The following is a 12,655-nucleotide window of genomic DNA, read 5'->3' on the forward strand; positions in this document are numbered from 1 at the left end:
CAATGTCCACTTCACTTAACGTTAATGTCTTTTGTGTTGGCTGACATTTGGGATGATGTGTGGGGACGTGTGTGTGTGTGTTGGGAACTATCTGAGAAGGTAATGGGACTTCAGTGACGGTATGACCAGGGGTAAACATGTTCTCCGCTTGGCGCTGGCATTAACCCAAAGGGTTTCACTCTCAGGAGGTGTTTAGCTGTATCTGCATCTGTATATTACATTTTTGTTTTCTTTCTGTCAATGTATGTATTAGGAGGGTAGGGTTTACACAGTACACCAATGTATGTATTAGGAGGGTAGGGTTTACACAGTACACCAATGTATGTATTAGGAGGGTAGGGGTTACACAGTACACCAATGTATGTATTAGGAGGGTAGGGGTTACACAGTACACCAATGTATGTATTAGGAGGGTAGGGTTTACACAGTACACCAATGTATGTATTAGGAGGGTAGGGGTTACACAGTACACCAATGTATGTATTAGGAGGGTAGGGGTTTCACAGTACACCAATGTATGTATTAGGAGGGTAGGGGTTACACAGTACACCAATGTATGTATTAGGAGGGTAGGGGTTACACAGTACACCAATGTATGTATTAGGAGGGTAGGGGTTACACAGTACACCAATGTATGTATTAGGAGGGTAGGGTTTACACAGTACACCAATGTATGTATTAGGAGGGTAGGGGTTACACAGTACACCAATGTATGTATTAGGAGGGTAGGGGTTACACAGTACACCAATGTATGTATTAGGAGGGTAGGGTTTACACAGTACACCAATGTATGTATTAGGAGGGTAGGGGTTACACAGTACACCAATGTATGTATTAGGAGGGTAGGGGTTACACAGTACACCAATGTATGTATTAGGAGGGTAGGGGTTTCACAGTACACCAATGTATGTATTAGGAGAGTAGGGGTTACACAGTACACCAATGTATGTATTAGGAGGGTAGGGGTTACACAGTACACCAATGTATGTATTAGGAGGGTAGGGGTTACACAGTACACCAATGTATGTATTAGGAGGGTAGGGGTTACACAGTACACCAATGTATGTATTAGGAGGGTAGGGGTTACACAGTACACCAATGTATGTATTAGGAGGGTAGGGGTTACACAGTACACCAATGTATGTATTAGGAGGGTAGGGGTTACACAGTACACCAATGTATGTATTAGCAGGGTAGGGGTTACACAGTACACCAATGTATGTATTAGGAGGGTAGGGGTTACACAGTACACCAATGTATGTATTAGAGGGTAGGGGTTACACAGTACACCAATGTATGTATTAGGAGGGTAGGGGTTACACAGTACACCAATGTATGTATTAGGAGGGTAGGGGTTACACAGTACACCAATGTATGTATTAGGAGGGTAGGGGTTACACAGTACACCAATGTATGTATTAGGAGGGTAGGGGTTACACAGTACACCAATGTATGTATTAGGAGGGTAGGGGTTACACAGTACACCAATGTATGTATTAGGAGGGTAGGGGTTACACAGTACACCAATGTATGTATTAGGAGGGTAGGGGTTACACAGTACACCAATGTATGTATTAGGAGGGTAGGGGTTACACAGTACACCAATGTATGTATTAGCAGGGTAGGGGTTACACAGTACACCAATGTATGTATTAGGAGGGTAGGGGTTACACAGTACACCAATGTATGTATTAGGAGGGTAGGGGTTACACAGTACACCAATGTATGTATTAGGAGGGTAGGGGTTACACAGTACACCAATGTATGTATTAGGAGGGTAGGGGTTACACAGTACACCAATGTATGTATTAGGAGGGTAGGGGTTACACAGTACACCAATGTATGTATTAGGAGGGTAGGGGTTACACAGTACACCAATGTATGTATTAGGAGGGTAGGGGTTACACAGTACACCAATGTATGTATTAGGAGGGTAGGGGTTACACAGTACACCAATGTATGTATTAGGAGGGTAGGGGTTACACAGTACACCAATGTATGTATTAGGAGGGTAGGGGTTACACAGTACACCAATGTATGTATTAGGAGGGTAGGGGTTACACAGTACACCAATGTATGTATTAGCAGGGTAGGGGTTACACAGTACACCAATGTATGTATTAGGAGGGTAGGGGTTACACAGTACACCAATGTATGTATTAGGAGGGTAGGGGTTACACAGTACACCAATGTATGTATTAGGAGGGTAGGGGTTACACAGTACACCAATGTATGTATTAGGAGGGTAGGGGTTACACAGTACACCAATGTATGTATTAGGAGGGTAGGGGTTACACAGTACACCAATGTATGTATTAGGAGGGTAGGGGTTACACAGTACACCAATGTATGTATTAGGAGGGTAGGGGTTACACAGTACACCAATGTATGTATTAGGAGGGTAGGGGTTACACAGTACACCAATGTATGTATTAGGAGGGTAGGGGTGACACAGTACACCAATGTATGTATTAGGAGGGTAGGGGTTACACAGTACACCAATGTATGTATTAGGAGGGTAGGGGTTACACAGTACACCAATGTATGTATTAGGAGGGTAGGGGTTACACAGTACACCAATGTATGTATTAGGAGGGTAGGGGTTACACAGTACACCAATGTATGTATTAGGAGGGTAGGGGTTACACAGTACACCAATGTATGTATTAGGAGGGTAGGGGTTACACAGTACACCAATGTATGTATTAGGAGGGTAGGGGTTACACAGTACACCAATGTATGTATTAGGAGGGTAGGGGTTACACAGTACACCATGTGAAATGTTTGGTTTTGCCATCGGCTTGTCCCGTCCCTCTTTCATAAAGTGCTTCTACTTGTGCATTGTGTTTATGTTATGAGATGTTTTTCTAGTAAATGATACTTTGTTAGGTTTATGATCTATGCGTTTCAGAGTGGTTGACAGTAATAGTTAACAGCCGTCTGAAGTGTCTTTGGTTTTTTTCTAATAACAGAGACAGAGCTACATGTAGGGTAACAGCTCATAGCGTTATCTAGGATTGGCTCCCTGCCTATACCAGTGTGTGTATGCATGTATGTGTGTGTGCGTGCTTGTATGTGTGTGATTGTATAGAGAGAGAGTTGATGATGTTTAAACGAGCGGCCTCAGCTGTCTCAACAAGCTAAACTATCCTCTGAAACACACAGACCTCTGAGAGGCAGACACAAACACAGGGAGGTAATTCTAGGTTACAGCCATCCTCTGGCAGATTTTTCTCTTCAAAAAAAAAAGAATCAATCACTGCAGCTCTGTCAGTTTTTACAGTGTTTGACTCGAGATGTTTGGTGGTCTTATAAAATCACTGGTAACCAGAGAGGTATGACGGGTAATTTCATTATGAATTAGAAGAAAATACTAAACTCCAGGAGAAAGGGATGCTTCAGAGAGCAGGCTGACTGGAGGCCACAGGAAAGAAGGGAGGAGAGAAGAGAAGGGGAACTAAGAAGAAAGGAATGAAAGGGCCGGGTTGAATGAGATAGAGGGCAGATTCCGCTGAAGGTTTACAGGTTCCTAGTGGTTAAGAGTATTGGGCCAGTAACCGAAAGGTCATTGGTTCGAATCCCCTTGCCGGCAAGGTGGAAAAATCTGCCGTTCTGCTCTTGAGCAAGGCAGTTAACCCCCAACATCAATTGTTCCCCGGGTGCCAATGACATTGATTAAGGCAGCATCCCGTACCTCTTTGATTCAGAGGAGTTGGGTTTAAATGCAGAAAAAAATGTATTTCGGTTGAATGATTCAATTGTGTAACTGACTAGGTATCCCCTTTCTCTTCCGCCCCCCTATCCTTTACCATAAAGGGGTGAACAAATATCTGACCCTGTATCAGTGTTTTGGGGCAGCATCTTCCTGGTTCTGGCTCCAGAAAGGAGTATGAGTTCTATGAGATGAGGATGATATAATGAATGTCTCTCCTTTCATAGTACTGTTTGTGACTGTCACTGTTTGTGACTGTTTGTGACTGTCACTGTTTGTGACTGTTTGTGACTGTCACTGTTTGTGACTGTTTGTGACTGTCTTCCTCTCTTCTTTATTTCCTTGGTCCTCCACACTCCCAGAATACGGAAGAGTCAACCAGGAAGTTGTTAGAGGTCAGCGACAGGATCAAGCTGCTGGAGGAGGAAGTAACACGCTACCGAGAAGAGTCTGGGAAGTCCCAAGCCGAGGTGGAGAGACTCATGGGTATCCTGAGAGAGCAAGAGACGGAAAGAACCAACAAGGAGAAGAAGATCACCGAGCTGGAGAGGTGAGAGGTCACCACCCTACCACTGGAGTTTCTACCCTTTCTTTTTACCTAACCCTTGTCCTATCCCTAACCCTTCTCCTAGCCCCTAACCCCTACCCTTCTCCTAACCCCTAACCCCTACCCTTCTCCAAGCCCATAATCTTTTCCTAACTCTAATCCCTACCCTTCTCCTAATCCCTAACCCCTAACCCCTACCCTTCTCCTAACCCCTAACCCCTACCCTTCTCCTAACCCCTAACCCCTACCCTTCTCCTAACCCCTAACCTTTTCCTAACTCTAACCCCTACCCTTATCCTAATCCCTAATCCCTAACACTTCTCCTAACCCCTAACCCCTAACCCCTACCCTTCTCCTAACCCCTAACCTTCTCCAAACTCTAACCCCTACCCTTCTCCTAATCCCCATCCCTTCTCCTAACTCTAACCCCTACCCTTCTCCTAACCCTAACCCCTTTCCTTCTCCTAACCCTAACCCCTACCCTTCTCCTAACTCTAACCCCTACCCTTCTCCTAACCCCTAACCCCTACCCTTCTCCTAACCCCTAACCCCTACCCTTCTCCTAACCCCTAACCTTTTCCTAACTCTAACCCCTACCCTTCTCCTAATCCCTAATCCCTAACACTTCTCCTAACCCCTAACCCCTAACCCCTACCCTTCTCCTAACCCCTAACCTTCTCCAAACTCTAACCCCTACCCTTCTCCTAATCCCCATCCCTTCTCCTAACTCTAACCCCTACCCTTCTCCTAACCCTAACCCCTTTCCTTCTCCTAACCCTAACCCCTACCCTTCTCCTAACTCTAACCCCTACCCTTCTCCTAACCCCTAACTCCTACCCTTCTCCTAACCCCTAACCCCTAACCCCTACCCTTCTCCTAACCCTAACCCCTACCCATCTCCTAACCCCTACCCTTCTCCTAACTCTAACCCCTACCCTTCTCCTAACCCTAACCCCTTTCCTTCTCCTAACCCCTACCCTTCTCCTAACTCTAACCCCTACCCTTCTCCTAACCCTAACCCCTACCCATCTCCTAACCCCTACCCTTCTCCTAACTCTAACCCCTACCCTTCTCCTAACCCTAACCCCTTTCCTTCTCCTAACCCTAACCCCTACCCTTCTCCTAACTCTAACCCCTACCCTTCTCCTAACCCCTAACCCCTACCCTTCTCCTAACCCCTAACCCCTACCCTTCTCCTAACCCTAACCCCTACCCATCTCCTAACCCCTACCCTTCTCCTAACTCTAACCCCTACCCTTCTCCTAACCCTAACCCCTTTCCTTCTCCTAACCCCTACCCTTCTCCTAACCCTAACCCCTACCCTTCTCCTAACCCTAACCCCTACCCATCTCCTAACCCCTACCCTTCTCCTAACTCTAACCCCTGCCCTTCTCCTAACCCCTAACCCCTACCCTTCTCCTAACCCCTACCCTTCTCCTAACTCTAACCCCTGCCCTTCTCCTAACCCCTAACCCCTACCCTTCTCCTAACCCCTACCCTTCTCCTAACTCTAACCCCTACCCTTCTCCTAACTCTAACCCCTACCCTTCTCCTAACCCTAACCCCTTTCCTTCTCCTAACTCTAACCCCTACCCTTCTCCTAACCCTAACCCCTTTCCTTTTCCTAACCCTAACCCCTACCCTTCTCCTAACTCTAAACCCTACCCTTCTCCTAACCCTAACCCCTACCCATCTCCTAACCCCTACCCTTCTCCTAACTCTAACCCCTGCCCTTCTCCTAACTCTAACCCCTACCCTTCTCCTAATCCCTAACCCTTCTCCTAACTCTAACCCCTAACCCCTAGCCCCTACCCTTCTTCTAATGCTATCTCTTAGACCCACACAGTTTCTCTTTGCTGATGTGAAAGTACCAGATAGGTTTAAGCAGTATAGAGTTGACTCCATATGGGGGGTGTGAAGGCTAGTTATCTGGTTCTTCTAAACACTGGGAGGGGTAAGGGCTAGAGGAACTAACTAAGCCTTGTTTTCAGACCTATCTCTGCTAACACTGCATCTTCAGATATATACATGTGCATGAGACGTTTATGACTAGCTCTATATTCTACATCTGATTCATTCTAGAGGAGGCTACTTTAGATAAACTGTCTGGAGTTTCGTACTCTTGAGAACACTTACGTCATGGGTCTAATTTCCTAACTGTGGGAAGAATCCATTTGAGTGTGTCCCATTTGACTTGAATGTTTTGGTTTTACTCCAGTCTATGCTATTGGTTGCATACACAGACCCTGAATACAGCCATGAGACTTCCCATTGGAGCTTTGTTGCAGCTGGGTTAATGGGTTGTGTCATGTGTTTTTATGTCAATGTCTGCAGATCTGGGTGAGTATCACTAGTGTTTTGTTGTGGCACCGATACCTCCAGAGATCCCATTCTCTGCACCTACCGTCTCTGTTCCGCATCTTCTGTCTTCTCCATCCATCAGCATCATCATTGACACAACATTGGTTTCATATACAGAACCAGTCAAAAGTTTGGACACACCTACTTATTCCAGCGTTTTTCTTTATTTTTTAAAAACTATTTTCTACATTGTAGAATACTAGTGAAGACATCTAAACTATGAAGTAACACATATGGAATCATGTAGTTAACATCAAAGTCTTAAAAAATGTAAAAAAGATTTTATATTCTTCAAAGTAGTCACTGTTTGCCTTGATGACAGCTTTGCACACTCTTGGCATTCTCTCAACCAGCTTCATGAGGTAGTCACCTGGAATGAAGGACACCAATATAATATATATTTGATCTGTTTAACACTTTTTTTGGTTACTACATGATTCCAATGTGTTATTTCATAGTTTTTATGTCCTCAGTATTATTCTACAATCTAGAAAATAGTAAAAAATAAATAAAAACGCTGGAATGGGTAGGTGTGTCCAAACTTGTATTTCCTATATTAAAGTTTGAAACTGTGGGACATTTAGTCTAAAATCGACCACTCAGGAACCTTCGGTTTGATTGCACTCCGGTGGCAGTTACAGTAGAAACCAAATAAATATAAACTCGATTCACACAAAAGACCCCTGCTTGCAATTGACCTGAGTGCTGTTACTAATCCAGCAGGGGAAACATAATGAAGGAACATTTACTTCTCTGGACATTGTGTGTTGTGTGTGTTGTTAAATTCTCCATGGCCATATCATTTCCCAGCTCCTCAATATGTCTGCCTTATGTTGTCATCTATCTTTGTGGTGTTTCTCTTTGTGATCTCTGTTTTCTGTTTCTATGGTTCCTATGGGTGTGCGATATAGCAGGGTTCCCCAAACTTGGTCCTGGTTCCCCCGTTTGGGTTTTTACCCTAGTACTACACAGCTGATTGAAATAATCCAAGCTTGATGATTGGTTGATTATTTGAATCGGGGGGGGGGGGGCGACTTTGGGGAACCCTGCTGTATAGACTTTATAGAATTTGACAGAGTGCCAGTGGGAGGTATACAGCGCAGCCTAACCTTCCACCACACACCCCCCATACCAGAACACACCCCCTAGACAGAACACCCCCTAGACAGAACACCCCCCAGACAGAACACCCCCCATACCAGAACACCCCCCATACCAGAACACCCCACATACCAGAACACCCCCCAGACAGAACACCCCCCATAGACAGAACACCACAGACAGACAGACAGACAGGCAGACAGACAGACAGACAGACAGACAGACAGACAGACAGACAGACAGACAGACAGACAGACAGACAGACAGACAGACAGACAGACAGAAAGAACACCACAGGCTGTTTATTCTCTCTGGACTTTATTGCTGGCACACTACTGCTCAATTATCTTCTGATTTATGGATTGGCATGGTGTGGGTGCCCAAATGAGGGGTTGCTTGGTGCCAAGGTGTGTGTGTGTGTGTGTGCGCGCCAGTGCTCAGTGGGAGATCCATAGGTACAAATAACAGGGCTTTGTTTGAAATTAGAAAAACACACTGCCAACTCATATGACACACACACACACACACACACACACACACACACACACACACACACACACACACACACACACACACACACACACACACACACACACACACACACACACACACACACACACACACACACACACACACACACACACACACACACACACACACACACACACACACACAGCCTTGAATAGTTTACAGTACATTGGATGGTTTAGACTGTTAGAGACTGTTAATGTTTGTTTCTTGTTTCATTCATAACCCATTACACATGCTTTATTCTGCATGGAAAAGTAAACCCATCCAATCTGCATTTATTATAGACTCTTCCCCTTCTCTCTCCCTGTTCCCTCTCTGTATGTTTCAACAAATTTTTCAAAAAGGGTCAACGTCTAGCCTGTGTGTGTGTGTGTGTGTGTGTGTGTGTGTGTGTGTGTGTGTGTGTGTGTGTGTGTGTGTGTGTGTGTGTGTGTGTGTGTGTGTGTGTGTGTGTGTGTGTGTGTGTGTGTGTGTGTGTGTGTGTGTGTGTGTGATGGTATTATGTTAGTGAGGTAGCGGACACAGTCTCCCCTCAGGTCGTCCATCTTACTGATGCTCCTGTCTCATTACTGTCAGACACACACACACACACACACACACACACACACACACACACACACACACACACACACACACACACACACACACACACACACACACACAGGGGTTCCTGTCTCATTACTGTCAGACCTACTATCTGTGTGACCCCAGTTCTGAAGTCAGGACATGGGTCAGAGGTCACTGTGGGGTTAGTCTGCTGGACGGGACGGGATTCTCATACAGTACTCAGGCTCTGAACTTTGTGAGAGTAGAGTAGAGTAGAGTAGAGTAGAGTAGAGTAGAGTAGAGTAGGGTAGAGTAGAGTAGGGTAGGGTAGGGTAAAGTAGGGTAGAGAAGAGTAGGGTAGAGTAGAGTAGAGTAGTGTAGAGTAGAGCAGAGTATAGTAGGGTAGAGTAGGGTTGAGTAGGGTAGGGTAGAGTAGGGTAGGGTAGGATAAAGTAGAGATGAGTAGGGTGGAGTAGAGTAGAGTAGGGTAGAGTAGAGTAGGGTAGAGTAGGGTAGGGTAGGATGTAGTAGAGTAGGGTAGGGTAGAGTAGGTTAGGACATAGTAGAGTACACTAGGGTAGGGTTGGATGGGGTAGGATGTAGTAGTGTAGGGTACAGTAGACTAGGGTAGAGTAGGGTAGTATAGAGTAGGGTAGGGTATGGTAGGATAGAGCAGGGTAGAGTAGGGTAGGATAGAGTAGGATAGAGTAGAGTGGGGTAGAGTAGGGTAGAGTGGGCTAGGGTAGAGTAGGGCAGAGTAGGGTAGGGTAGAGTAGAGTGAATAGGGTGGAGTAGTCTAGGGTAAAGTGGGCTAGGGTAGGGTGGAGTAGGGTAGAGTAGGGTAGAGTAGAGTAGTGTAGGGTAGAGTAGGGTAGGGTAGGGTAGAGTAGAGTAGAGCGTGGTAGGGTAGGGTAGAGTAGGGTAGGGTGGAGTAGACTAGAGTATGGCAGGGTGTAGTTGGTAGAGTAGAGTGTGGTAGGGTAGAGTATGGTAGGGTAGAGTAGGGTAGAGTAGGGTAGAGTAGGATGGGGTGGATAAGAGTTGGGTAGAGTAGAGTTGGGTGGAGCGGGGTAGAGTAGGGTAGAGTAGAGTAGGGTAGAGTAGAGTTGGGTAGAGTAGGGTAGTGTAGGGTAGAGTAGAGTAGACTAGAGTAGTGAAGGGTAGGGTAGAGTAGAGTAGGGTGGAGTAGACTAGGATAGGGTAGAGAGAGTAGACTAAGGTGGAGTAGGGTAGTGGAGGGTAGGGTAGAGTAGACTAGGGTGGAATAGACTAGGGTGGAGTAGGGTAGGGTGGAGTAGGGTAGAGTAGGGTAGAGTAGACTAGGGTAGAGTAGACTAGTGTGGAGTAGGGTATAGTAGAGTAGACTAGCCTAGAGTAGACTAGTGTGGATTAGACTAAGGTGGAGTAGAGTAGGGTAGAGTAGACAAGGGTGGAGTAGGGTAGAGTAGGGCAGGGTGTAGTAGAGTAGAGTAGCGTAGAGGAGGGTAGGGTAGGGTGGAGTAGAGTCGGGTGTAGTAGACTAGGGTAGGGTGGCGTAGGGTGGAGTAGGGTACAGTAAGGTTGAGTAGGGTGGAGTAGACTAGGGTGGAGTATGGTAGGGTGGAGTAGACTATGGTGGAGTAGGGTAGGGTCGAGTAGACTAGGGTGGAGTAGGGTAGGGTAGAGTATGGTTGAGTAGAGTAGAGTAGGGTAGGAAAGGGTGGAGTAGACTAGGGTGGAGTAGAGTAGGGTAGGGTCGGGTATGGTGGAGTAGACTAGGGTGGAGTAGGGTAGGGTAGGGTAGGGTAGAGTAGACTAAGGTGGAGTAGGGTAGGGTAGAGTAGAGTAGGGTAGAGTAGGGTGGAGTAGGGTAGGGTGGAGTAGACTAGGGTGGAGTTGGGTAGGGTAGAGTAGACTTGGGTGGAGTAGGGTAGAGTAGGGTGGGGTAGAGTAGACTAAGGTGGAGTAGGGTAGGGTGGAGTAGACTAGGGTAGAGTAGGGTGAAGTGGGGTAGAGTAGAGTAGAGTAGGGTAGAGTAGAGTTGGGTAGCGTAGAGTAGGGTAGAGTAGTGTAGGGTGGAGTAGGGTGGAGTAGAGTAGGGTGGAGTAGGAAGAGTAGGGTAGAGTATGGTAGGGTGGAGTAGGGTAGAGTTGGGTAGGGTGGAGTAGGGTAGACTAGGGTAGGGTGTAGTAGAGTAGGGTAGCGTAGAGGAGGGTAGGGTCGGGTGGAGTAGACTAGGGTGGAGTAGGGTAGGGTATAGTAGAGTAGGGTGGAGTAGACTAGTGTAGGCTGGGGTAGGGTAAAGTAGAGTAGGGTAGAGTAGGGTAAGGTTAGGGTATAGTAGGGTAGGTTTAGGGTTGAGTAGACGAGGGTGGAGTAGAGTAGGGTAGAGTAGAAAAGGGTGGAGTAGGGTAGAGTAGGGCAGGGTGTAGTAGAGTAGGGTAGCGTAGAGGAGGGTAGGGTAGGGCGGAGTAGACTAGGGTGGAGTAGGGTAGGGTATAGTAGAGTAGGGTGGAGTAGACTAGTGTAGGGTGGGGTAGGGTAAAGTAGAGTAGGGTGGAGTAGGGTAGAGTAGAGTAGGGTAGGGTATAGTAGGGTAGGGTAGGGTTGAGTAGACGAGGGTGGTGTATGGTAGGGTGGAGTAGACTATGGTGGAGTAGGGTAGGGTAGAGTAGACTAGGGTGGAGTAGGGTAGGGCAGAGTATGGTGGAGTAGAGTAGAGTAGGGTAGGAAAGGGAGGAGTAGACTAGGGTGGAGTAGGGAAGAGTGGAGTAGGGTAGGGTAGGGTGGAGTAGACTAGGTTGGAGTAGGGTAGAGTAGGGTAGGGTCGGGTAGGGTTGAGTAGACTAGGGTGGAGTAGGGTAGGGTAGGGTGGAGTAGACTAGGGTGGAGTAGACTAGGGTGGAGTTGGGTAGGGTAGAGTAGACTAGGGTGGAGAAGAGTAGAGTAGGGTAGAGTAGGGTATGGCAGGGTGGAGTAGACTTGGGTGGAGTAGGGTAGGGTAGAGTAGAGTAGAGTAGGATGGAGTAGAGTAGGGTAGAGTAGGGTGTAGTAGGGTAGGGTAGGGTAGACTGGAGTAGGGTGAAGTAGACTAGGGTAGAGTAGGGTAGGGTAGAGTAGACTTGGGTGGAGTAGGGTAGGGTAGAGTAGACTAAGGTGGAGTAGGGTAGAGTAGAGTAGGGTGGAGTAGACTAGGGTAGAGTATGGTGGAGTAGGGTTGGGTAAAGTAAAGTAGGTTGTAGTAGGGTAGAGTGGAGTAGGGTAGGTTAGGGTAGGGATGGGTGGAGTAGACTAGGGTGGAGTAAGGTTAGGGTAGGGGTGGGTGGAGTAGGGTAGGGTAGGGTAGAGTGGAGTAGGGTGAAGTAGACTAGGGTAGGGTAGGGTAGAGTAGACTAGAGTGGAGTAGGGTAGGGTAGAGTGGACTAGGGTGGAGTAGGATAGGGTAGGGTAGAGTAGAGTAGGTTGGAGTAGGGTAGAGTGGAGTAGGGTAGGTTATGATAGGGTAGGGGGGAGTAGACAAGGGTGGAGTATGGTAGGGTAGAGTAGACTAGGGTGGAGTATGGTATGGTAGGGGTGGGTGGAGTAGGGTAGGGTAGGGTAGAGTGGAGTAGGGTGAAGTAGACTAGGGTAGAGTAGGGTGGAGTAGACTTGGGTGGAGTAGGGTAGTGTAGAGTGGACTTGGGTGGAGTAGGATAGGGTAGGGTGGAGTGGAGTAGGGTAGGGTAGGGTGGAATAGACTAGGTTGGAGTAGGGTAGGGTGTGGGTGGAGTAGGGTAGGGTGGAGTAGGGTAGAGTAGGGTATGTAGAGTAGGATAGGGTGGAGTAGGGTAGGGTGGAGTAGGGTAGAGTGGGGTCGGGTAGAGTGGAGTGGGGTAGAG

General features: G+C 47.1%; 1 protein-coding gene across 3 annotated transcripts in view; it reads left to right on the plus strand.

The window, feature by feature from the left end:
- The window catches only part of LOC118378578 (ERC protein 2-like), a 613,000-nt gene that overhangs the window by 245,532 nt on the left and 354,813 nt on the right, over positions 1–12,655 (plus strand). For all 3 annotated transcript variants that reach the window (XM_052481811.1, XM_052481812.1, XM_052481813.1), the window contains one exon: positions 4,075–4,262. In XM_052481811.1, the coding sequence (XP_052337771.1) occupies positions 4,075–4,262 (188 nt within the window). The remainder of the gene's footprint in view (positions 1–4,074; positions 4,263–12,655) is intronic.

Source organism: Oncorhynchus keta, chromosome 27 (assembly GCF_023373465.1).
Source record: "Oncorhynchus keta strain PuntledgeMale-10-30-2019 chromosome 27, Oket_V2, whole genome shotgun sequence".
NCBI classification, from domain to species: Eukaryota; Metazoa; Chordata; class Actinopteri; order Salmoniformes; family Salmonidae; genus Oncorhynchus; species Oncorhynchus keta.